This window comes from Dreissena polymorpha, chromosome 14 (assembly GCF_020536995.1).
Source record: "Dreissena polymorpha isolate Duluth1 chromosome 14, UMN_Dpol_1.0, whole genome shotgun sequence".
Taxonomy (NCBI): Eukaryota; Metazoa; Mollusca; class Bivalvia; order Myida; family Dreissenidae; genus Dreissena; species Dreissena polymorpha.
This window is the reverse complement of record NC_068368.1, coordinates 1,665,662-1,692,903: the sequence shown is the minus strand read 5'-3', so window position 1 is coordinate 1,692,903 and position 27,242 is coordinate 1,665,662. Positions and strand designations below refer to the sequence as shown.

The 27,242-nt window shown below is 34.1% G+C and overlaps 2 protein-coding genes across 14 annotated transcripts; both read right to left on the bottom strand.

The window, feature by feature from the left end:
• Positions 1-698: 698 nt before the first annotated feature.
• Positions 699-5,304, bottom strand: LOC127857636 (uncharacterized). The gene is made up of 6 exons (XM_052394201.1): positions 4,075-5,304; positions 3,612-3,774; positions 3,241-3,350; positions 2,778-2,816; positions 1,218-1,278; positions 699-999 (listed from the first exon to the last, which is right to left on the bottom strand). Exons 1-6 carry the CDS (start codon positions 4,300-4,302, stop codon positions 977-979), a joined length of 624 nt encoding a protein of 207 aa, XP_052250161.1. The 5' UTR covers positions 4,303-5,304; the 3' UTR covers positions 699-976.
• Positions 699-21,604, bottom strand: LOC127857635 (heat shock 70 kDa protein 12A-like). 13 transcript variants are annotated; one of them, XM_052394199.1, is made up of 7 exons: positions 12,640-13,272; positions 12,178-12,340; positions 11,807-11,916; positions 11,334-11,372; positions 10,603-10,663; positions 10,328-10,384; positions 699-937 (listed from the first exon to the last, which is right to left on the bottom strand). In XM_052394199.1, exons 1-6 carry the CDS (start codon positions 12,865-12,867, stop codon positions 10,362-10,364), a joined length of 624 nt encoding a protein of 207 aa, XP_052250159.1. In that variant the 5' UTR covers positions 12,868-13,272; the 3' UTR covers positions 699-937; positions 10,328-10,361. The 13 variants fall into 13 exon arrangements, with proteins under 13 accessions (XP_052250159.1, XP_052250150.1, XP_052250153.1 ...); XM_052394198.1 differs by lacking the exons at positions 699-937; positions 10,328-10,384 and adding exons at positions 6,442-6,579; positions 7,999-8,158; XM_052394190.1 differs by lacking the exons at positions 699-937; positions 10,328-10,384; positions 10,603-10,663; ... (2 more) ...; positions 12,178-12,340; positions 12,640-13,272 and adding exons at positions 5,450-6,579; positions 7,999-8,158; positions 18,389-18,607; positions 20,196-20,544; positions 21,462-21,604.
• Positions 21,605-27,242: the final 5,638 nt, after the last annotated feature.

Here is a 27,242-nt window from a genome sequence, read left to right as displayed (position 1 = left end):
TTTGACAAACCAATGGACGGACGTGGCGTTAGGAAAAGACTTATTGAACAGTATTTTGTATGATGTTAAGTGTTTTTACCACTATGTTTTTCATGTTGAATGTAACAGTGCTACATTGATAATAATTTCATTCTTCTTGTTATCTCCCTGCAACCCGAAGGCGGAGGGATATAGTTTTAGCGTTGTTCGTCTGTCTGTCTGTCATAAACTTGTCAGGCGTGGGTGTATACCATGAACAAGAACCATAACCCTTAACTTTCTAAAATAAAGAGTTATTGCCCTTTGTTTTTTATATGATGTAACTTTTTAGGGCTATATCTAAGATACAATAAAGGATTTCTACATAAAAAAAGACATGAGTGTATAGATATCAGTGAGGAGAATTGCAATGCAATGTTATTGCAATTATTTTCACTGATATCTATAGCCCTGCACTGTGTTACTTTACAGTTACTGCCCTGTTCTTTATTTGGCGCGTATCGGCGGGTGATATCAATTCAAGGAATTTGCTTGTTTCATTTATGAAATTTATCTTAAAAATTAATAATTGTTATTCTGATTTCTTTTTTAAAATATCACAGGAAATTTGCTGTTCTTGTTTACATTGTATTGGCATTTTTCCTCTGTATTAATTTAATAAAGTAATAGTGCAATGTTTGTGTACTTCAAGCTTTCGATTGTATATAAACAGTAACATCTTTGTATAGGAAAATGAAATATTTATTGCAATTAAAATGGTGAAAATGCATGAACATATGAAGTAAAATAAATTATTACTGTATTAACTGTTGTTGTTATTAACAAATCAAACTATCAAACAAAAAGATTTAACAGTAAAATAACATTAACAAGAACAATAAATGTGTTCATTGTTTTTCAAGGCGTTCTATCAATAATTCGGCAAGTCGTGCAACTTTTTGGTAACACGCCCCCCCCCCCCCTCCCGACTCATCTCTGCCATGGCTTTCCATGGCCTCTAACTGGGCATCTTTGAGAGTGCTTAAAGATCAATGTTCAAAAGTATGTCACAAAGTACACGTACTTGATCTTACATTTAAATGAACATTTTAATGAATTGAAGCTTTAACAAAAAGACATAATAATATCAAGCATTTACATTTTATGAACTTGCCAATAAAAAGAAAATAATTCAACAAAAAGAATACTCATGATTTATCAATAGTTATAGTTCTCATGTTTAAATATCCCATTATTACCTCTTTCTGCTACTGTCACTGGACAGTGGGGTTGAGGTTGAGGTTGATGGAACAGATGTTGCTAGAAGAGAACAACAAATATCCAAATATATTTTATAATTTTAAGTTATTTAACAGAATACAACAGGAAAACAGAAGAAAATGTGGTGGTGGTGGTGGAAGTAGTAGTAGTAATAGTAGTAGTTACATAAGTATGAGTAGTAGCAGTAGAAGTAGTAGAAATATCAGTCATAGTAGTAGTAGTAGTAGTAGCACAAGAAGTAGCTGTAGAAGTGGTAGTAGTAGTAGTAGTAGCACTAGAAGTAGCAGTAGTAGTATTAGTTGCACTAGAAGTAGCTGTAGAAGTAGTATTACCACAAGCAGTAGCAGTAGTACCGGTAGTTTTAGGGGTAGTGCACAGGTGGGTAGCGTGTGGCTACGATATTAATTAGTGAAGACATCATTTTGAATGATAAATAATCATATTATAACGAAAAATTAACTTTTCTGAAAAAAAAATTCACTATCAAATATATATATAACAAGGTATGCAACTCAAAATCAGCCCAAAACGGGGTGCATCGCTTTGAACCGCCATATCTTCATCAATTGTGCAGCGATTTTCACGATCTCGGTCTTATTCAACGCAGAAATGAATTTCCTTTCTGGAAATGTATATGTCTTGCAATATTTTTACAAATGCTGGGTCAACTTTTAAAAAATAACACGATACACAACACGCATGACCCAGTTGACAGTGATCATGCATTCTTTATGAATGAAATCTCCAGTTGTAAAGACACACCTCCGCATTGGACCAATGAAATCACTCGTATGTTTAAAATGTCAGATAGTTGAAATGTATGTAAACAAAGGTTTCAAACGGCGCTGGACAGTAAGTCTTGATGCAGAATGTAACGACAAGAACGGTAATAATGTTTTTTCATACGTTTTATTGAATTATGGTATCGAACTACATGAACTTTGTAGGGAAGTTGCCCTTTACTCCGTGAAGATTTCAGTCTTAAAGACAGCATGATCACTGTCAACTGGGTCATGCGAGTTGTGTATCGTGTTATTTCTTAAAAGTTGACCTAGCATTTGTAAAAATATTGAAAGACATATACATTTCCAGAAAGGAAATTCATTTCTGCGTTGAATAAGACCGAGATCGTGAAAGTCGCTGCACAATTGATGAAGATATGGCTGTTCAAAGCGATGCACCCCGTTTTCGGCTGATGTTGAGTTGCATACCTTGTTATATATATATATTTGATAGTGAATTTTTTTTTTCAGAAAAGTTAATTTTTCGTTATAATATGATTATTTATCATTCAAAATGATGTTTTCACTAATTAATATTATAGCCACACGCTAACCACCTGTGGGGTAGTGGTAGCACTAGCACTTGTACTATTCGTGGTACTGTAAGAAGTATTTGTAATTGTAGCATTACATTTTATGATATAAACAATTCATGTCAATAGATATTGAAACCTGTTAACATTTACAAATATATATTTTTTTTATTTCGTACATATTACTTTATAGACTTAGAGTTATGATGATGAAAGAACTTACCGCTTGATTTTTCCTTGCTTCTCGGGCATCTCGGCGTATCTGGAAATTTAATTAAACAAATCTTTATCTTAAACAAAAAATAAGGGAAATAGTTTTCCCTCATTGGACTCCTACACATTGCTCTTTACGGAATCGCTCATTTATAACACGAGTAAGTTTTGTGAACAATACAATACTCATATTCATTTATCTAGCATGTTACTGCTCAAAACCGCATTGACAAACAGATTTGTACATCAAACGTATAAGTGGAAAATATTTGTGCATCTTCGATATAACTATAACGAAAGGAACAACTTTTTTAAATGCATATTTCAAAAGCAAAGTCATTGAGTTCACACAAACTGTTTCGGAACTGTCGCTGTGTAAAGTCAAAGTCATTTAGTCTGTGGATGTCGAAGTAGACAGTCGTATTTCGGTGCCTGTAAGTTAAAGCATGGAGTTTTAAAGTGTCTGTACTTACTGTCTGGAAAGGTTTCAGCCACACCGAAGGGATCCGGGATGTCCGGGATGTTGTGGTTAATAACTCCATTATGGGCAGGCCCAGGAACCTCGGCGATGGAGGAGTAACCGCTACAACGATTTGGATTTAATTTAGGCGTGAATGTGTTAGGAGTATAACTGAAATTGTTTCGAAAATGATTGGAAAGGATCTAATGTATCACTGACAATGGATAATTAATAACAGAAGGTAAGATAAGAAATTGTTTGGAGTATTCGAATTTTTTTCATAATAGAATTTATTATCTTTGGGTATGGTAAAAATATGAAGATGAACTATCGGGAATATATTTCATTTGTATTACTATAATCTTAAAACAATATTAAACAAACCGATAACGGAATCTGCATCGTCCACGACGCCATGAAACGATGCTGAGTGGGCAAACAGACTCGCCACCGCCTGCGAGGTCTGCGACATTTCAGTCAATGGCGGTCCTCCCCCCGTAGCGGCATGGTTTCGCTCCTTTGAAACGTCGGCTTTAGCGTTTTGGGTCTAAAATAAATATAACATAAATGGATACATTTCATTTCGCCTTTTGAAATTCTTCGATATTCTGCCATTCACTAGGTGAATTAGAAATCTATGAATTGTAGTTTGCGCCACCCGTGTGTGAGATGTTAGCTCAAATGAAAAAAAAACTTGTCGTTACTACGGCAGTCGAGGGTTCGGTCGAAATATCCCTCAGGACTCGCTTGCTTTTGTCGTACGTTAAATCAATTTCACTCGTATAATTGGAAATGGTGTATATTTTATGTAAATTTCTAATAAAAGACATACTAATTCTATATTTACCATGTTCCTCCACTTTTCCATGATTTGTTGTAGTGTCCTCGGTCCGTTTCCGCATGCGTTTACACCAGCTAAAAGTTCGTCCCAGATCTCACGGACTCGAGCAACCATGCCCGGACCGCCCGAGCCATGATTCATTCTAAGCTTGTGAATATTCAATTTCATGTAATCTGTCATTACTTCGATTTCGCGCTCGTTAAAAGCTTTCGCTCTTTTGTTGACATTTTCCATTTTGCAAAAACGTCGTCTGTCAAATTGACAATTTTCGCGAAAATGACGTCATGTTAAGTACCGGTTTTGCATTGTTGGTAATTTTACTGCTTTAAGTTGACAAATTTCAATTGTTAGGTAACCGCGCAGTAACCATCGTTTATACAAAGGAAAATAAACGGCGGTAACCTTACCATACAAATTACTGCGGTAATCAAATTACCACAGTTATTTAAACCACTGTATAATTTATTTAAAAGCATAGTCATATAGTGCTAAGGCAATTTTATTACTATCAGGTTTGTAAATGTGTATTCACCCTTTTATTTGATTTTTATTTTTGTTTTTAAATTGTTATCAAGTCTAGTGCATTTAAAAAAAAATATACATTGGTAACGGAATTGATATATATTTGGAAGTTATATATATAAATTTAAAAAATTTATACAATATAATAAATATCAAAGTGTTGCAATAATGCCTTCACTAACATTAATAACATGGCAAAATAATTGGCATTTTAATGCCCAAATTAAAAGTGACTTTGGACAGACCTATCCGCCGAAAAGTTTGTTAGTGGTCGACACACATACATATATTTTTGACATAATTTGTGATTACATTTGTAAAATGAAAGGGGCCTTTTCACGTTTTGGTAAATTGACAAAACAAAAACAAAAATTGTTTTAGATTCGCAAATTTTTGTTTTAGTTATGATATTGGTCATTAAATATTAATACTTAATATTTACCATGCTCTATAATATCCATATATGCATCTTTTGATGATTTGAAGACCTGACAATTATAAATCGTTGCAACGTGAAACGATTGGATAATTTGGAAAGTTGTGTTGTTGTCGTTATATTTTGTGAAACTACGAGGATTGCTTATATAGGGTAAAAAAATACGTCATCTCATAACATGAGCACGTATGGCCGAATAGTTTAAACGGAAGACTTTTTATTCCAGGCCTCCAGGGGTCAGTGCTTCGAGTCAAGTTGAGGGTTACATTTTTTTTTTAATAGCATACTTTTTTTCTTACTGGAGATTTTGAGGTCCAATGTTCAAATTTATAACTTTATAACTTTAAAACTTGTCAAAATCAGTGAAAAGGCCCCTTTAACTCGATCGTGTGACCGATTACACACTGTTTATGTTATGCAGCATTTACTCTTTGAAGTATATTTGTATTTCAAATCAAACAAACTTTAAAGACAGTCAAACCGAGCTTCGTATAGTGCTTCCGTCTCATGGTCTCTGGCGAAAGCGAGTAGTTCACTTCCTTCTACAACCAGACCATGTTTTATAACAGCTACCAAAGGCCATCCACTATTTGGCGGCATAACAACAATCCTTCCTATAAATTCGCTTCCATCCTCTGCAGTTGTGTATTTGGGATCTGTCTTTTCAGACTTATATATTTCCGACAAAACTGGAACCCTTCTAAGCATATTTGCTTTTTTGCCATTTTCCATATCTTCTATTCTTGTATAAGCCGATAGTCTCTCGGTTCCTTTAACAAGAATTTCACCTTTTGTGATCAACTTATCAAACACTTTATTGCAATAAGTGATGCCATTCTGTTTGAATCGAAGACCGACAGGATCAATATCTTTTTTGAATATACGTGCAAATGAAAATCCATACGAAAAGCGTGCAATACGCTCGGTAATTTGCGATGGATTCTTGCAAAAAAGCACCGCTCCTTTCAGAACGGCAAACGTCGGGTCTGGTGGTACTATTACCCGCAGGCCTGGGATTGTGTTTTGAATCATATTCTGGATGTATTTAGAATTGGATAACCCACCAACAAGAATAGCGGTATTAATGATGTCAACGTTTTCGTCATTACGAAGCTTTTGAATGAATTTAATTATGCCATTTATTGTTGGCTCAAATAATTGTTGCATTATTTCTGAATGAATTACTAATTTTTCCACTTTAAATTCAACTTTGCCGTTAAACCGTCGCTTCAATGCATCATTGTTTACGTTGTCTGTGTCTGCATTTTCTGTCCTTTTAATAGCCTTTTTTATTCCTCGCAATTGTATTCGTATTTCAGATTCATCGAGTTGAAAGTTTCTTTTCTTTTGTTCGAAAGAGGCTCGAATATCTCTTGTGGAAGCTTTGTCTTTGCGCAACGTTGAAATGACGTTTGGTCCATAAATATCTTCTAGAAACTTCCAGAAAGCCCGATCGACTTGTATGCCGCCATTAGCATCTCCGTCCGATCTTGAAATCTCCCTCAAATTGTTGTCATCAATAACTTCGTGTACAGCGATATCAGCTGTTCCCCCTTCATGGTCACATGTAAAAATATAAATATTTTATTGCATGGTTTGTACCTGGTTTTTCACATAGCGGTGCTTCATAACGACTTTTTAACAGTTTTCAATTAAATATGCACGGTGTGTTAAATATGATTCGCTTTCATTTATGCAAAGGTATTGGTCACAAATGCTAGAATATATTTGTGACACTATGCAAATATCGCTCTCTTTGAAATCAACATAGCGATTAAAGGACTAAATTTAGCAGTATACATGCGATAATGTTAAATAATGTAATTCAATTATTTAGAAAAATATTTGATTTTAATATGAAACAACGTAAAAAAGTTAATAATCTGCAATTTCTATAACAAAAAAAGCTCTGTTAATTGTTATATGCGATTTTTGACAAGCATATTTTCTATAACATAAATTTGAATAGGGTGCCCTTCACGTCAATTCTTATCCTAATTGTTATTTGTTCTTTATTCAATTCATTTGTAAGAGTACCCGCTAATATCATTTGAAGTATTTTAATAAAGCTATTTCGGATGTACAATATGCATTCATTCATGTTTATTTTTTTTAGTCTTTGATGCAAATTGAATATTCCTGTATTTTTTGGTAGACAAAAGATTAAATTTTCGATAAACTTCAGAGTCCTCATCAGATAAGACCCAATACGTGAAAGTATTACAACACCATGAACAGTAATCATGTTTATTATTGTTCTGTGGTCAGAATCGTTTCCAATACAAATGATTTCTCAACAATTTATGTTATTTAGTATAAGTGAAATGGTGCTTTAACATACATGGTATACGTTTACACACAAAAACATTGTTCTGTGTAACAAAAATGCATGTTTTAGTTGGAGAAATAATAAGTCAAACTAAGATGTTGACAGTATTGCAAGCAATACAACAGCTCACTACAAAGCGAGAAAACCCATCAATTTAAAAGTGTGCGTTGCCTTTATTATTCACTATGTTCATATATTGTTTACAGCAGTAGTTAGACTTAGACTAGTTTTTAACAACATTGAACATACATATGACATCAAGTGAAACAGTTGCATGAACATCACATCACTCTTCATTTATTTAACAAGTTTGATAGTAAGGGTTATTTTATTTCATCAAAACTCTGTTGATATTTTACCTTTTAAAAACAGAACTTTGAGTACTCTCTTTTTATTTGAAAGCATAATAAATAGTCATTTCTTCTCTATCTGTTGCGTTATTGTCATGTTTGAGGATGAACGGACAGAAGAACGGGCAGACCGGCACAGAGTGAGAACATTTGCAGCGTGTATTCGAAGTGTAATGAAACTTTCTAAGACGCGTTTCGATAAATAAAAGATATGTGTGAAAGTATATATTTTCTTTGATCACGAATACATATAAATATATGGTATGTAATTGTCATACTTTTACTAAACTAACCTCCCAAATCGGCTACAATGTATTTATGTCCCACGGGCATCTTTTCCAATTGAACGCTGTTGTCCACCTTTACAACTCTGCAAATCTGCTGTACTCGGCAGAAACAAGATGCTGCTTCTGGTTCTAATATTAATATCAGATTTCCATCTTCGATACCAGCCTGCAACGGAAAATAGACGTTATCATTTAGATACCTATACATGACAATTAAGTACAGTGTCCTCCAATTTGATTCAATAAATGTTAATACAGTTATCTTGTTTGAAATAACATTTCTGTAATTATGTTCGTCCAAATAAGATATGTCTTATGAAAATATCTTTGTTTTATAATTCTGTAAAATGTGAGCTGTGACTACAGTTTCAGTTATTATAAAACTTTATTTCTGATTTCCGATTAAATAAATAGTTGAAGATTAACGTTAGTGTATCGGTAAATTAGAAACATCGAATGAATTATAATACGAGGGCGTAAGTCCGATCAGATAAATAGCCACACACAAAAAAACAATTAGAACGACAAGCAGTTGTTTGAAAACATATTTCGTCTTCTAACATAATTTGATACAATGTTATTTTTGTAATAGAAATAAGAATACCTTCAAACATTGCTCATAGAGGGGACTTAATTCCTCTTCAGAAAAATCATCATCAAAGCATTTGAAAATTAACCAAATTTTCTACTTTCTCTGTTTAATGATATGCGGTATCCTAATTAATTAATCATTATTAATATTTAAGTTAAAACAAGTGTTTCCACATACAAACACATTTTACAGGGTGTAAAAATGAGTGACTTTGAGGTTTGGTCGTTTAGTAAATTGCTCGTTTTCTTGTTCTCAAAGATCTTGTCCTTTAAACGAAATAAGTTTGTTTTAGATTGACATAAAAGAGCTTACGGTTTCTATCTAAGGGAAATCAAATAAAACAAAACGTTTGTATTTGTGATCTTTCCAAATTCAATTAACAAGTGCACGAAACGAAACGGGACACAAACAACTATCAGCAGCACTAACAATTAAGAAAAACAAAGGTTTGAGTTTTTAATATACATGCTTATAACATTATATTGTATAAAAAACGATAAATATATATTTAATTATATCATGCTTCAATTAATAGGCATGCATATAATGTGTGCACAAACAGTTGTTTAAATGTTGCTTTAAAGTGTACATTTCATGTTTGCAGTTGAAATGTATTCACGAGATGTCAATTTTAAATTTGTATTATTTTCTAAACAATTTGTTGACAGTTATTGCCAATACGGTGAAGCTAATTGTTGTTGCATTTCATTAATTGTATGGTGTTTTCTAGATAATGTTCCATGCAATTTGACATTAGAGTTCAAACAGCTGATGGACAACAGTGGCAAGACCAAGATATATATCAAAATGATAGTAAAACTGTGGTCATAATCCCACCACTATGCATCAGTATTGTTTGTTGATGATTAAAACACATTTTAATATGTTGTTCTGAAGTAATAAGTCGAAAAGCTCTTAAAAGTATTCATTTGGAAGCTCATACGCAACCAAGCAGGACCCATAATGGCCCCATATAGCTCCCAGCTCCTTTAATTATATTGATTGCACAAAAAAATGTCACATATGAACCCATATAAGAACCATAACCCTTAACTTTCTAAAATAAAGAGTTATTGCCCTTTGTTTTTTATATGATGTAACTTTTTAGGGCTATATCTAAGATACAATAAAGGATTTCTACATAAAAAAAAGACATGAGTGTATAGATATCAGTGAGGAGAATTGCAATGCAATGTTATTGCAATTATTTTCACTGATATCTATAGCCCTGCACTGTGTTACTTTACAGTTACTGCCCTGTGCTTTATTTGGCGCGTATCGGCGGGTGATATCAATTCAAGGAATTTGCTTGTTTCATTTATGAAATTTATCTTAAAAATTAATAATTGTTATTCTGATTTCTTTTTTTGAAATATCACAGGAAATTTGCTGTTCTTGTTTACATTGTATTGGCATTTTTCCTCTGTATTAATTTAATAAAGTAATAGTGCAATGTTTGTGTACTTCAAGCTTTCGATTGTATATAAACAGTAACATCTTTGTATAGGAAAATGAAATATTTATTGCAATTAAAATGGTGAAAATGCATGAACATATGAAGTAAAATTAATTATTACTGTATTAACTGTTGTTGTTATTAACAAATCAAACTATCAAACAAAAAGATTTAACAGTAAAATAACATTAACAAGAACAATAAATGTGTTCATTGTTTTTCAAGGCGTTCTATCAATAATTCGGCAAGTCGTGCAACTTTTTGGTAACACGCCCCCCCCCCCCCCCTCCCGACTCATCTCTGCCTGGCTTTCCATGGCCTCTAACTGGGCATCTTTGAGAGTGCTTAAAGATCAATGTTCAAAAGTATGTCACAAAGTACACGTACTTGATCTTACATTTAAATGAACATTTTAATGAATTGAAGCTTTAACAAAAAGACATAATAATATCAAGCATTTACATTTTATGAACTTGCCAATAAAAAGAAAATAATTCAACAAAAAGAATACTCATGATTTATCAATAGTTATAGTTCTCATGTTTAAATATCCCATTATTACCTCTTTCTGCTACTGTCACTGGACAGTTGGGTTGAGGTTGAGGTTGATGGAACAGATGTTGCTAGAAGAGAACAACAAATATCCAAATATATTTTATAATTTTAAGTTATTTAACAGAATACAACAGGAAAACAGAAGAAAATGTGGTGGTGGTGGTGGAAGTAGTAGTAGTAATAGTAGTAGTTACATAAGTATGAGTAGTAGCAGTAGAAGAAGTAGAAATATCAGTCATAGTAGTAGTAGTAGTAGCACAAGAAGTAGCTGTAGAAGTGGTAGTAGTAGTAGTAGTAGCACTAGAAGTAGCAGTAGTAGTATTAGTTGCACTAGAAGTAGCTGTAGAAGTAGTATTACCACAAGCAGTAGCAGTTCAAAGCGATGCACCCCGTTTTGGCTGATGTTGAGTTGCATACCTTGTTATATATATATATTTGATAGTGAATTTTTTTTTCAGAAAAGTTAATTTTTCGTTATAATATGATTATTTATCATTCAAAATGATGTTTTCACTAATTAATATTATAGCCACACGCTAACCACCTGTGGGGTAGTGGTAGCACTTGTACTATTAGTGGTACTGTAAGAAGTATTTGTAATTGTAGCATTACATTTTATGATATAAACAATTCATGTCAATAGATATTGAAACCTGTTAACATTTACAAATATATATTTTTTTTTATTTCGTACATATTACTTTATAGACTTAGAGTTATGATGATGAAAGAACTTACCGCTTGATTTTTCCTTGCTTCTCGGGCATCTCGGCGTATCTGGAAATTTAATTAAACAAATCTTTATCTTAAACAAAAAATAAGGGAAATAGTTTTCCCTCATTGGACCCCTACACATTGCTCTTTACGGAATCGCTCATTTATAACACGAGTAAGTTTTGTGAACAATACAATACTCATATTCATTTATCTAGCATGTTACTGCTCAAAACCGCATTGACAAACAGATTTGTACATCAAACGTATAAGTGGAAAATATTTGTGCATCTTCGATATAACTATAACGAAAGGAACAACTTTTTTTAAATGTACACAATGCATATTTCAAAAGCAAAGTCATTGAGTTCACACAAACTGTTTCGGAACAGTCGCTGTGTAAAGTCAAAGTCATTTAGTCTGTGGATGTCGAAGTAGACAGTCGTATTTCGGTGCCTGTAAGTTAAAGCATGGAGTTTTAAAGTGTCTGTACTTACTGTCTGGAAAGGTTTCAGCCACACCGAAGGGATCCGGGATGTCCGGGATGTTGTGGTTAATAACTCCATTATGGGCAGGCCCAGGAACCTCGGCGATGGAGGAGTAACCGCTACAACGATTTGGATTTAATTTAGGCGTGAATGTGTTAGGAGTATAACTGAAATTGTTTCGAAAATGATTGGAAAGGATCTAATGTATCACTGACAATGGATAATTAATAACAGAAGGTAAGATAAGAAATTGTTTGGAGTATTCGATTTTTTTTCATAATAGAATTTTTTATCTTTGGGTATGGTAAAAATATGAAGATGAACTATCGGGAATATATTTCATTTGTATTACTATAATCTTAAAACAATATTAAACAAACCGATAACGGAATCTGCATCGTCCACGACGCCATGAAACGATGCTGAGTGGGCAAACAGACTCGCCACCGCCTGCGAGGTCTGCGACATTTCAGTCAATGGCGGTCCTCCCCCCGTAGCGGCAAGGTTTCGCTCCTTTGAAACGTCGGCTTTAGCGTTTTGGGTCTAAAATAAATATAACATAAATGGATACATTTCATTTCGCCTTTTGAAATTCTTCGATATTCTGCCATTACTAGGTGAATTAGAAATCTATGAATTGTAGTTTGCGCCACCCGTGTGTGAGATGTTAGCTCAAATGAAAAAAAAACTTGTCGTTACTACGGCAGTCGAGGGTTCGGTCGAAATATCCCTCAGGACTCGCTTGCTTTTGTCGTACGTTAAATCAATTTCACTCGTATAATTGGAAATGGTGTATATTTTATGTAAATTTCTAATAAAAGACATACTAATTCTATATTTACCATGTTCCTCCACTTTTCCATGATTTGTTGTAGTGTCCTCGGTCCGTTTCCGCATGCGTTTACACCAGCTAAAAGTTCGTCCCAGATCTCACGGACTCGAGCAACCATGCCCGGACCGCCCGAGCCATGATTCATTCTAAGCTTGTGAATATTCAATTTCATGTAATCTGTCATTACTTCGATTTCGCGCTCGTTAAAAGCTTTCGCTCTTTTGTTGACATTTTCCATTTTGCAAAAACGTCGTCTGTCAAATTGACAATTTTCGCGAAAATGACGTCATGTTAAGTACCGGTTTTGCATTGTTGGTAATTTTACTGCTTTAAGTTGACAAATTTCAATTGTTAGGTAACCGCGCAGTAACCATCGTTTATACAAAGGAAAATAAACGGCGGTAACCTTACCATACAAATTACTGCGGTAATCAAATTACCACAGTTAATTTAAACCACTGTATAATTTATTTAAAAGCATAGTCATATAGTGCTAAGGCAATTTTATTACTATCAGGTTTGTAAATGTGTATTCACCCTTTTATTTGATTTTTATTTTTGTTTTTAAATTGTTATCAAGTCTAGTGCATTTAAAAAAAAAATATACATTGGTAACGGAATTGATATATATTTGGAGTTATATATATAAATTTAAAAAATTTATACAATATAATAAATATCAAAGTGTTGCAATAATGCCTTCACTAACATTAATAACATGGCAAAATAATTGGCATTTTAATGCCCAAATTAAAAGTGACTTTGGACAGACCTATCCGCCGAAAAGTTTGTTAGTGGTCGACACACATACATATATTTTTGACATAATTTGTGATTACATTTGTAAAATGAAAGGGACCTTTTCACGTTTTGGTAAATTGACAAAACAAAAACAAAAATTGTTTTAGATTCGCAAATTTTTGTTTTAGTTATGATATTGGTCATTAAATATTAATACTTAATATTTACCATGCTCTATAATATCCATATATGCATCTTTTGATGATTTGAAGACCTGACAATTATAAATCGTTGCAAAGTGAAACGATTGGATAATTTGGAAAGTTGTGTTGTTGTCGTTATATTTTGTGAAACTACGAGGATTGCTTATATAGGGTAAAAAAATACGTCATCTCATAACATGAGCACGTATGGCCGAATAGTTTAAACGGAAGACTTTTTATTCCAGGCCTCCAGGGGTCAGTGCTTCGAGTCAAGTTGAGGGTTACATTTTTTTTTTAATAGCATACTTTTTTTCTTACTGGAGATTTTGAGGTCCAATGTTCACATTTATAACTTTATAAATTTAAAACTTGTCAAAATCAGTGAAAAGGCCCCTTTAACTCGATCGTGTGACCGATTACACACTGTTTATGTTATGCAGCATTTACTCTTTGAAGTATATTTGTATTTCAAATCAAACAAACTTTAAAGACAGTCAAACCGAGCTTCGTATAGTGCTTCCGTCTCATGGTCTCTGGCGAAAGCGAGTAGTTCACTTCCTTCTACAACCAGACCATGTTTTATAACAGCTACCAAAGGCCATCCACTATTTGGCGGCATAACAACAATCCTTCCTATAAATTCGCTTCCATCCTCTGCAGTTGTGTATTTGGGATCTGTCTTTTCAGACTTATATATTTCCGACAAAACTGGAACCCTTCTAAGCATATTTGCTTTTTTGCCATTTTCCATATCTTCTATTCTTGTATAAGCCGATAGTCTCTCGGTTCCTTTAACAAGAATTTCACCTTTTGTGATCAACTTATCAAACACTTTATTGCAATAAGTGATGCCATTCTGTTTGAATCGAAGACCGACAGGATCAATATCTTTTTTGAATATACGTGCAAATGAAAATCCATACGAAAAGCGTGCAATACGCTCGGTAATTTGCGATGGATTCTTGCAAAAAAGCACCGCTCCTTTCAGAACGGCAAACGTCGGGTCTGGTGGTACTATTACCCGCAGGCCTGGGATTGTGTTTTGAATCATATTCTGGATGTATTTAGAATTGGATAACCCACCAACAAGAATAGCGGTATTAATGATGTCAACGTTTTCGTCATTACGAAGCTTTTGAATGAATTTAATTATGCCATTTATTGTTGGCTCAAATAATTGTTGCATTATTTCTGAATGAATTACTAATTTTTCCACTTTAAATTCAACTTTGCCGTTAAACCGTCGCTTCAATGCATCATTGTTTACGTTGTCTGTGTCTGCATTTTCTGTCCTTTTAATAGCCTTTTTTATTCCTCGCAATTGTATTCGTATTTCAGATTCATCGAGTTGAAAGTTTCTTTTCTTTTGTTCGAAAGAGGCTCGAATATCTCTTGTGGAAGCTTTGTCTTTGCGCAACGTTGAAATGACGTTTGGTCCATAAATATCTTCTAGAAACTTCCAGAAAGCCCGATCGACTTGTATGCCGCCATAAGCATCTCCGTCCGATCTTGAAATCTCCCTCAAATTGTTGTCATCAATAACTTCGTGTACAGCGATATCAGCTGTTCCCCCTTCATGGTCACATGTAAAAATATAAATATTTTATTGCATGGTTTGTACCTGGTTTTTCACATAGCGGTGCTTCATAACGACTTTTTAACAGTTTTCAATTAAATATGCACGGTGTGTTAAATATGATTCGCTTTCATTTATGCAAAGGTATTGGTCACAAATGCTAGAATATATTTGTGACACGATGCAAATATCGCTCTCTTTGAAATCAACATAGCGATTAAAGGACTAAATTTAGCAGTATACATGCGATAATGTTAAATAATGTAATTCAATTATTTAGAAAAATATTTGATTTTAATATGAAACAACGTAAAAAAGTTAATAATCTGCAATTTCTATAACAAAAGAAGCTCTGTAAATTGTTATATGCGATTTTTGACAAGCATATTTTCTATAACATAAATTTGAATAGGGTGCCCTTCACGTCAATTCTTATCCTAATTGTTATTTGTTCTTTATTCAATGCATTTGTAAGAGTACCCGCTAATATCATTTGAAGTATTTTAATAAAGCTATTTCGGATGTACAATATGCATTCATTCATGTTTATTTTTTTAAGTCTTTGATGCAAATTGAATATTCCTGTATTTTTTGGTAGACAAAAGATTAAATTTTCGATAAACTTCAGAGTCCTCATCAGATAAGACCCAATACGTGAAAGTATTACAACACCATGAACAGTAATCATGTATATTATTGATCTGTGGTCAGAATCGTTTCCAATACAAATGATTTCTCAACAATTTATGTTATTTAGTATAAGTGAAATGGTGCTTTAACATACATGGTATACGTTTACACACAAAAACATTGTTCTGTGTAACAAAAATGCATGTTTTAGTTGGAGAAATAATAAGTCAGACTAAGATGTTGACAGTATTGCAACAATACAACAGCTCACTACAAAGCGAGAAAACCCATCAATTTAAAAGTGTGCGTTGCCTTTATTATTCACTATGTTCGTATATTGTTTACAGCAGTAGTTAGACTTAGACTAGTTTTTAACAACATTGAACATACATATGACATCAAGTGAAACAGTTGCATGAACATCACATCACTCTTCATTTATTTAACAAGTTTGATAGTAAGGGTTATTTTATTTCATCAAAACTCTGTTGATATTTTACCTTTTAAAAACAGAACTTTGAGTACTCTCTTTTTATTTGAAAGCATAATAAATAGTCATTTCTTCTCTATCTGTTGCGTTATTGTCATGTTTGAGGATGAACGGACAGAAGAACGGGCAGACCGGCACAGAGTGAGAACATTTGCAGCGTGTATTCGAAGTGTAATGAAACTTTCTAAGACGCGTTTCGATAAATAAAAGATATGTGTGAAAGTATATATTTTCGTTGATCACGAATACATATAAATATATGGTATGTAATTGTCATACTTTTACTAAACTAACCTCCCAAATCGGCTACAATGTATTTATGTCCCACGGGCATCTTTTCCAATTGAACGCTGTTGTCCACCTTTACAACTCTGCAAATCTGCTGTACTCGGCAGAAACAAGATGCTGCTTCTGGTTCTAATATTTATATCAGATTTCCATCTTCGATACCAGCCTGTAACGGAAAATAGACGTTATCATTTAGATACCTATACATGACAATTAAGTACAGTGTCCTTCAATTTGATTCAATAAATGTTAATACAGTTATCTTGTTTGAAATAACATTTCTGTAATTATGTTCGTCCAAATAAGATATGTCTTATGAAAATATCTTTGTTTTATAATTCTGTAAAATGTGAGCTGTGACTACAGTTTCAGTTATTATAAAACTTTATTTCTGATTTCCGATTAAATAAATAGTTGAAGATTAACGTTAGTGTATCGGTAAATTAGAAACATCGAATGAATTATAATACGAGGGCGTAAGTCCGATCAGCTAAATAGCCACACACAAAAAAACAATTAGAACGACAAGCAGTTGTTTGAAAACATATTTCGTCTTCTAACATAATTTGATACAATGTTATTTTTGTAATAGAAATAAGAATACCTTCAAACATTGCTCATAGAGGGGACTTAATTCCTCTTCAGAAAAATCATCATCAAAGCATTTGAAAATTAACCAAATTTTCTACTTTCTCTGTTTAATGATATGCGGTATCCTAATTAATTAATCATTATTAATATTTAAGTTAAAACAAGTGTTTCCACCAACAAACACATTTTACAGGGTGTAAAAATGAGTGACTTTGAGGTTTGGTCGTTTAGTAAATTGCTCGTTTTCTTGTTCTCAAAGATCTTGTCCTTTAAACGAAATGAGTTTGTTTTAGATTGACATAAAAGAGCTTACGGTTTCTATCTTAGGGAAATCAAATAAAACAAAACGTTTGTATTTGTGATCTTTCCAAATTCAATTAACAAGTGCACGAAACGAAACGGGACACAAACAACTATCAGCAGCACTAACAATTAAGAAAAACAAAGGTTTGAGTTTTTAATATACATGCTTATAACATTATATTGTATAAAAAACGATAAATATATATTTAATTATATCATGCTTCAATTAATAGGCATGCATATAATGTGTGCACAAACAGTTGTTTAAATGTTGCTTTAAAGTGTACATTTCATGTTTGCAGTTGAAATGTATTCACGAGATGTCAATTTTAAATTTGTATTATTTTCTAAACAATTTGTTGACAGTTATTGCCAATACGGTGAAGCTAATTGTTGTTGCATTTCATTAATTGTATGGTGTTTTCTAGATAATGTTCCATGCAATTTGACATTAGAGTTCAAACAGCTGATGGACAACAGTGGCAAGACCAAGATATATATCAAAATGATAGTAAAACTGTGGTCATAATCCCACCACTATGCATCAGTATTGTTTGTTGATGATTAAAACACATTTTAATATGTTGTTCTGAAGTAATAAGTCGAAAAGCTCTTAAAAGTATTCATTTGGAAGCTCATACGCAACCAAGCAGGACCCATAATGGCCCCATATAGTTCCCAGCTCCTTTAATTATATTGATTGCACAAAAAAATGTCACATATGAACCCATATAAGGCCCATATAGGATCCATGTACAGTCTGTATGGGTCCCAAAAGGATTTTAGTTGACGCATATTATTTGCCATCATGGGCTCCTTATGTATACCTATATGGGCCCCATTTATGTCCCAAAATCCTTGCTTGCTGGGTAGTTCATTCCGTTGAATACATGCTATGTTTATTCAAACTTTAGTTTTAATTTGTATCAGTACTTACTTTGCTAGCAGCCTCTCTCATGAACTGCTTTGCACCATCTGACCAAATGGCAGGCACAGTGATGGCCCATAGAACGTCATCAGATGTAGTTCCAACCTGCTGAGTTTTCAGAAGTTCGTAGACGCATTCTGTAAAATGTTTGATCACTACGGCAAATACGTGCATTGCCTGAACTTTTTTTCCATTATTGTACTTTAGCATAACGTCTCGCGTCAGTTTCTAAAACAATATGTTAATGTCTTAACGATAAAAATTGTCTCAAACCAATGTCTCTATCGGCTTCCAAGAGTCATTAATATTGTGGCGATGGTTACACAGCGAAAGCAGTGCTTACTGGTTGACAAAATAGATTCATACCTTACGCTTCTGACCGCTGTCAGTTTGCAAGAACAGTATTGCATAAAATAAATATGTTTGATTGGTGATAGAGGTACAAAAGAAATAACGCTAATTAGGGCTTTATCCAGGGGTTGCTTATTGCATACAAAAAACTTAAAAACAAATGAATATATGCAAACCGTACTGTTCAAATTAAGTTGATATCTGGTCGTAGCGAAATATATTTGTCATAGATGGTGTTCGCATTAGCTTAACAACTCTCTTTATAATTTATAATGCGTTTGAGGCAAAGAATAGATTAAACAGTAACCTTGCAACAAACATCACTTAACTAACAAAGCACTAGCTAATACACACTTTACCAATAACTCGTTAAATACAAATACAAATACTATTGTTTTTAGCAAGCATGGTGAGACTATACATTCTCCGGTCATAACTGGTTTAATTGTTTTATTGTTCGATGCACGTTGCGAAAAACCTTGCCACATCTCATATCTTGAGGGGCCTTGCGCCACGTTTGTATATAACTTATAAGGAACACGTGTTTAAGGATTACACCCACAATCGCACACTTCCTTCAGTATGTATCACCCCTAACCCTAGCGGGTTATCAAAATACACTGCATGCACAAGCACAATCCTTCAAGGTCTGACAGAATTCTAGTTCATTACTTTTAAATCTATGGTTTGCAGTAAAACATGCAAAATATAATTAAAACAAAACAAGCACTTACACTCATGTCAAATAACATCGATATTATAATTGACCTTCCTAACGTCGTGTGTAATATGAAAGAATATGAAAAAAATTTGCTCAAAAACCAGTCGTACATCTGCATTTCACTCGTTTTCGATATCGGCAAATATATGCATGCATAATATAAGCTCGCAACGCTTGCAAATATTATACAAACAATTAACACTAGATGAGCATATTTTGTTGCTTTCTAACGTCATAGCATATCAAAAATATGCGCGAATTGTTGAATGGAAATTTACCACTTGAAAGTCACGAGGATTTAATACTTACACGATTTCCGCAAAGTTATTTCTTGCATACCAGACTTACTCCATTTATATGACATATTTTAATTAATGGTTCGAATTATTGTCCGCCTTTAGTGACAATAAGAATAAATTAAATAAATAGCATATAGCATGTGTATAGCTCTATGAGATGTTTCAAACTGCATTTGTAACACAAAATAATTGAGACGTTGTTCTTCGAGACTATTTAATGGATACGTCAACGACTCTTTTTCATTCAATTGAGTGAAAGGTTTCTCATCCGAATCAATAATTAAACGTTTCAGGGAGTGCAACCGTATAACTAATAAGACAAGTGATTTACTTTTTCGACTTGGACACAACTAACATTATATTAGTGCAACCTAGAAGTTTTCACGCCCTGGCATGCTGCTCATTTTTGTAGTATCTCAAGTCAAACATTTGAAAATGTTCCTACCTTTGTTTCATACAAGGCCATTTTAAACCTTTCGAAGTAGAAAAAGTTATCCGAATGTCCATCCTGGCAAATGTCATGATACTCTTCTTCAGCTTCGTAACCAAAGGCAACAAAATTCGTATCTTTATCTAAAAGAACAGATGTGGGCGCCTTTTCAGACGTCATTGACGGACCCTCAAAAAGACTACACTGGATATGTTCACAGTCCCTTGTTGCAAATGCAAAGCCGCTGTATGTCGTTCCGAAATCAATGGCCGCAAAAATTAAGCGGTCCTGTTTATTGCGTCCTTGAAGCTGCTCTGTAATTATGCCTTCGGGTTCAAATTTGCCAGAAGCCATTTTTGGTACCCTATTTTAGAAAGGGGTAACACTAATTCTGCTGAACTAGGATGAACATTCACATGCGAAAACAAACATCTATAAACATCACACCCTGAACCCGATCTGATGTGAAAAGTTTGACCTGCTTGGAAAAGTTTCCGATTAATTTGGCTGAATTTCAGTAGGGTAAGTAAATCCAGCTCTATTATTGTTTACAGGCATTTTTTTATTAAAATATTTGGTGGTATATGCAAAGGAGGTATTATGATGTATGTTAGAAAAAATCCGGTTATTATTATTCAGGATTTACTAAAATGTGGCTTTTTGAAGTCGACAATGCAGAGATTTGTCCCCTAGTTAGCACTTTATTTACAAATTTATTTAAAAGTATGCCAAGGAAAAAGTGTTTGCACCGAAAATGATATCAACCAATGTCCCCCGAGTAACATATCCGCCAGGGTTACTTAAAAAAACGTATTGTTGGAGAAATTCGACTTTACATTCAACATTTTGATGAAAACAACTGATATGACCCGATGCAGTGCCAAAGATGTCAAGATATGACAGGAGTGCAGTTCATTTATACACTTAAAAGCTCACTATTACAGCTGATGTATACGCTTTGCATGCTTGTTCCTTGCACTGAGACTTTTCATTCTTACTATTGGGTTACTGCTTGCAATAATGGTGGAGTAAATGATACTCAAATGTAGAAAAAAACACAAAATGTCCTGAACACTTTTTTTCTAAAAAACATGATAATACCGCTTTTGCATATACACAAATATATTATAATTAAAAATGCCTTTAAACAACAATATAACTGTATTAACTTACCCTAACGAAATTCAGCCAAATTTATCGGAAACATTTCCAAACAGGTCGAACTTTTCACATCAGATCGGTTTTCCGGGGATGAACAAGCACTGTTTAATATTTTAATACGGTTGATTATAGTTTCATCTCGTTTTCGGAACGGCAGCTGAAACAGTGTAACAAGACGCAATACCATAACTATAATCGTTATATATATTATTATTGCAACAAGTTTTTAAATCGACTCGCTATCAATGTTATCGCTAGGTCACATAGCTCAATTTGCACACTAAGTGCTGTTATGCTTGCACGATATCGCACGTATAAGTTGATAACAGTTATATCGAAAGGGCAAAGATAAATAAATATTTGGTACGGCAAATACAGGTTAGTTTAAACAAACGATTAAACAAATTTAGAAAACGTTATAATGTCTATAATTTTAGTTCATTGAAATATTAAAGAGTGAAAAATTTGCATAACAAACTTTGGTCGATTTCAATCGCTGGTAGATTAAAATATATGAACGCGGTATAAGTTAATTTAATGGAAACGTTGATGAACAATTCTACCACAGTCGCACACGCATGCACATTAGAATTAGACGGGAGCTTACCGTGGGTTAATACCCCGATATATACCAACGGTTGTTTAAAGAAGCGTCACTTTGATTGTCAGCGCACTGTTTATGAATGAAGACGACGTCATTTGATTTTCATTTATGTGTTGACGTCACATTTTCGCGGAAAAGTGGAGGACGTTCGGTAAATATAATTCTCATTTATAACTCGCAGATAACTTATTAATTAAATCGTGTTTGAATCGAGATAATCGACGTGTAAGCGTTGGTTATTGCGGTAATAACCAACGGTTCGTCGTTCCGATGCTTGTTACCAAACAAGTCGGGCTACGCCCTCGTGGTTTAATTACTAAGAATCGGAACTCCAAACCGTTGGTTTACCACAATAACCAACGCTTACAAGTCGATTTTTTCTTAAACAACTCATCATGGAAATTAGAAATACATTTTTGTTTTGTTTCGATAAGTGAATACTAGGTTTTTTAAAGTAAATTTATTTTGTCGCATACGTTTGACATACAATTACTCAAAGCAAGTGTATTGCCAATTCTGCTTGATGGTATAAAACTTACGTTGTTGTAGTTAATAAGATACGATAACGTCAAACAACTCAAGCGTTGAAATGTACCCTTAGATTTTTCCCGAAATCATTTGTACACCTGTTACGATACAATCGTCTGAATATACTAGTAGGAGGTGTTGGCATACAAACACATCTGTTAATAGTATGTGTTATTGAGTGTTCTGTCGATTGATATCACAAACAGTTGTGAATCATTTGCTTTGTTGTATTCCTCCTCGTCTACATTAATAAACGTGCAGTTTATGTCCATGTAGATTCCAGTTATATTCCTTTGCACATTTAAGTCATTTTTTGCAAGTGTATTGCATTTTCACTGTTCCGTGCGGACAAATTATCGTTCTACATTTTCTATACACGAAGTCAAATATCGTATTATCCTCGCATTTTGTTGAATTAGTGAAAAATAAATAATTTTAAATATATAATTGTTGTTTATATCAACCAATAGAAGTTAGCTGTATATTTCTTGAAGTAGCGGTTGATGACAAGATGCTGATCCAACTGACAGCACGTTTTCACAGTAAATGAGTTCCGTCTTTACGCCGTTACATTCTGCACAATACTTATTCCGAGTCTGGGTGGCAATAGTATCATTATAGACGACATTATAGGGTCCATTCGCATACATGTCGACCAGAGACCCATTTTATTTCTCTGGACATCTTGATAGTGGTGGAAGCATAAGGCACTGAACGTATTTGACGTAGTCCTCAGGTCGTGAAAATGACAAAAAGCATAGCGAATTACCAGATATAGCTCGGGCGACTACGGGTTCTTTGCATTCATATTTAGCTTGCCAATATAAAAAGTCGTATTCATCGTTACAAAACGCGGAGTAAATATTCCTATACATCACTTGAAATTCTGTTCGGTCACGGACAGGAATTTTAAAAGTAAAGATTGTCTGCAACATGGGCGTCTTGTTCGCATAATTTTCTTATTTCTTGGTCAGACAAAATCTCCAAACATTTTGCAACAGATAAAACTCCATATGGGTATGTGTGTTCTATCCCGGATATCCAATTTAAAAAAGGTTCTGGTCCATGAACATGAGCAATGCTTTCAGCTGTAATGTTATGGATAATGTTTTTGCAACAACACATGGCGTCAAAGTATCAGGTGTTGAACGGGAAAATAAGTTATTTTGCACAGTCTTGTTTTGACGAACATCTTGTATAGTCTTACCGGTAAGCTTTTTTAACGACTTAGTCGGAAAGCTGTGACGTTATGGGGATGTGACACAGGACAAGGACGATCACGTACAGCTGCATGTACTTAACTGATATAGCCATTATCTGTGTTAAGCAAAGACAACATTGGATAATGCGGAGTATTTACTTGGACTTTATAAAGTCACACTAAATAACCTGATAGCATGTCAGTGATAAAGCGACAGCACTTGTTAACCTAAATATGGTTAAAAACTTAGTTAGAAATGCATATTTTGTCATAAAGTTTATCCATTTATTTAGTGTTTTTTTTGTAAAGCCAGCGTCCCAGAACAAAATGTGTGCGATTTCCTAAAACGTTTCAAAATGTTCATCTCACAAGATATCAATGTTAGAGCGCGGTCTGCTGTCTGGTAAGAGTCGCGAGAAGGCCAGCACTATCTTGATATTTGCCCGTTTCTTATTAAAATTCATAATAACTGCATAATAAGCAGTTGTTTGATCTTATGTATAAGTATATGTATAATTATTTATACCCAAGCAGAATATTGTGTTGCTTTACATTTTATGTGTACTTTCATCTTTTACACATGTTTGTTATTAAGGTCAATATTTTACATACCGTATCAAACCAAACACCGTTGCAGATAAAAAATATAACCGATTTTAGACCATTGATCACATTGTCTTGTTCCGGACATTGCCTGCGTGCTGCGTTTTTTTCCGGGGTTCGTGCTCTGCTATCATTTAAATTATCAAACGCTGAATAAATATTGTTATATTTTATTGTAATTAGACCTTATTTCTATGTTATGTAATGGAATTTCTGAAACAAATATTAAATAAAATATACACATGAACAATAATATATATCTTTAGGCAGCGATAGAAAAACACACATACATGAAAAGAAGTGAAACTCCAGCTGCTGGAGCAGTATTGAAATCTTATTACAAACAATTAGTTGGTCCTTTATTTATGGCAAGTGGCCGAAACAGTACAAAACAGCACAATACAGCACAATACAGAAACAAAATAAACACAAATACATGTCACAATATGTAATTTTATAGTTATCACATACTATCTAGGAGAATTAGCATAAAAATCTGGCAAATCTGTAAGCAAGCATGACATTTTGAATAAACTCTCAGTTTGATATGCACTATTGATAGAAATCGTTAGCCACTCACAAATTCAAAATGGCGGCCATTTGCAAGATGGCCGCCATTTCCGATTCAATCTATACAGCCATGTTGGGTATATCTTAAGCAACTGTGCGTACAAATTGTGCAAATCTTCAATTTAGCATGACATTTGGTATAAACACTAAGTTTGATACACACTTTTGATAAAATCCTTTAGTTACTCAAAAATTCAAGATGGCGTCCAGTTATAAGATGGCCGCCATTTCTGGTCTCAATTTATGTGAACAAGTTGGGCAGCGTACATAAGAAAGCAAAATAATTTAGAAAATCAGTAAGGAAACATGCAATTTGGTATAAAAACTAAGTTTGATGTGCGTTTTTAATAAAACCTTTGAGCCACCCGAAGACAGAAGATGGCGTCAATTTTGTTCAAGATGGCAGCCGTTTCCGGTCTCAGTTTTGATGTCCAAGTTGGGTTTATCTTAAACTAGTATTATATGGGTATTATAGACATGAGTATTAGTATATGTGAAAATTAACGCTTGTAGAGCTTAGAGTTATATATATTTTGTGTGACAAAAAAGACTTCAAACTTTTGAAATATGAACTTTGATTCCTGACAATATTTTCTAAAATTGAAGCTTAGTTACATGAAGAACAATACAATTTCGTATCTTATTTTGAAATTAAAAACCTTACTGACTGATATCAACTTGAATGCATTTTTGTATATTTTATTATTTCTAGCGATTGTAAATGCGAATATCAACGAAAGTTTCATTAATAACAAACTAAAACTAGAGTTGAATCCAAACAATTAGCTCACCATGTTAGGATTTTAAACAAAAGCATGAACTGATTGGATTTAAAATCGGATTATTAACGATCATATATTTTATTTGTTTACTTCGTTTATGACATTCAATTTTAGGAATCAACACTGATACAGAACACAGACAAGATTTATCTAGGATGATCAAACTTGTAAATAAACACACTGATGGTATGATTATTGGCATTTTCCCATTACACACTCATTGCTTCAGTCTCAGAAGGACATGTTCGTCTTTGAAGTGAAGTTAAATGAAGTTCACGTTATTAATTGCATGCGTGCAGGTCACATTATTAATTGCATGCGTGCATTTGTGAACATATTTATCAATGGATGTTTGTTTTGCAAATGCAAAAAATATAGGGCGATGCAGAGAATTTCTTTAAACGATATTCATGATTAAGAAGTTTTTAATGTAACGCTCTTTACACTATTGATAAAGTGCAGATTCCAGATTGTACTGAATCGCAATTCGCAACGCTGAACCCGTTATATAAAAGCAATAGCGTATCCAACGCGAATTCATTTTTTTAGAAATTCTAATAAAACTTTGCGAATGTCGGTGTTGATACGAACTCAAAATGAGCAATGAGCTTGCAAAGTTTGCGGTTAGGATAGATGAAACGGTTTCCTTTTTTGCTGTCATATGCATTCACAAGAAGATGAGTGCATGTTTGCAAATGACAAATATGATATATTGTAACATGCAGTTATGCGCCTTTGATTGCCTTAGTTTCATTAATTGTGAAACAACTTGTGGTATTTTGGCATATGATTTGTATGGTCTGCACATTTCCGTCGAGGGCGGAGGCAGTAGCATCGTCGTGCCTAAGCTGCCTTACGACGCTGCATACACAGATTTTTAATCAGAACATGTCATGGTTACGATGTTATGCGGATCCGCTGATTTCCAGGCAGTGCGTAGTCTGAGGAGGAAGCAGTCTTAAGCCAGGAAAATCCCCTGTAGTGAACAACGTCCCTTCCGAGCTGATTAAGCACGGAGGAGATGCAACGACAGCAGCAATGACGGTACTATGCCAAATTATCTGGTAGGAAAAGCAGTGGCCCAAGGAGGGGACCCCGTCACCGGTCAAACCACTACTGAAAAAAGGCAACCTCAAGTTGTTCTAAGAATAACCGCACCAGCAGCCTCGTCAGTCACCCCATGCTACGCATTATCCTTAATCGATTGAAACGTAAGGCCCAGGATCGGCTAGCCAAAAAGCAGGCCGGATTAAGAGCTGGGTGGAGCACGGTGGAACAGATCTTTATTTTCAGCATCATCATTGAGAAACACCTGCAGCATCAACGCGACCATTTTCACAACTTCATTGACTTAAAGAAAGCTTTCGACCGTGTGTGACATGATGAGCTATGGCATGTACTGAGAGCATTCAACATTAACGAAGGTCTGGTGCAAGCCATTTAAGAATTCTAGGGAAACGTCAGCACCAGAGTACTACTCAAGGAACTTCTTCAGGACATCAGTGGGCGTCCGTCAGGGTTGTCTGCTCTCTCCCGTCCTGCTCAACTTTAACCTTCAGAAGATAAGATAATGCTGTAGACTCTCTATTACCACCACACCGCTATCTGCACCG

Bases quoted from the DNA above. Each gene is read 5' to 3' on its own strand.
- LOC127857636 (XM_052394201.1), bottom strand. From the start codon at position 4,302: ATGGAAAATGTCAACAAAAGAGCGAAAGCTTTTAACGAGCGCGAAATC. The intron at 3,775-4,074 runs GTAAATATAGAA...TATTTATTTTAG, and splicing joins TGGAAAAGTGGAGGAACATG to ACCCAAAACGCTAAAGCCGA. The intron at 3,351-3,611 runs GTTTGTTTAATA...AAATCGTTGTAG, and splicing joins CGATGCAGATTCCGTTATCG to CGGTTACTCCTCCATCGCCG.
- LOC127857635 (XM_052394190.1), bottom strand. From the start codon at position 20,534: ATGGCTTCTGGCAAATTTGAACCCGAAGGCATAATTACAGAGCAGCTT. The intron at 18,608-20,195 runs GTAGGAACATTT...ATATTGTTTTAG, and splicing joins TGGCCTTGTATGAAACAAAG to AAACTGACGCGAGACGTTAT. The intron at 8,159-18,388 runs GTAAGTACTGAT...TTTCCGTTGCAG, and splicing joins TGAGAGAGGCTGCTAGCAAA to GCTGGTATCGAAGATGGAAA.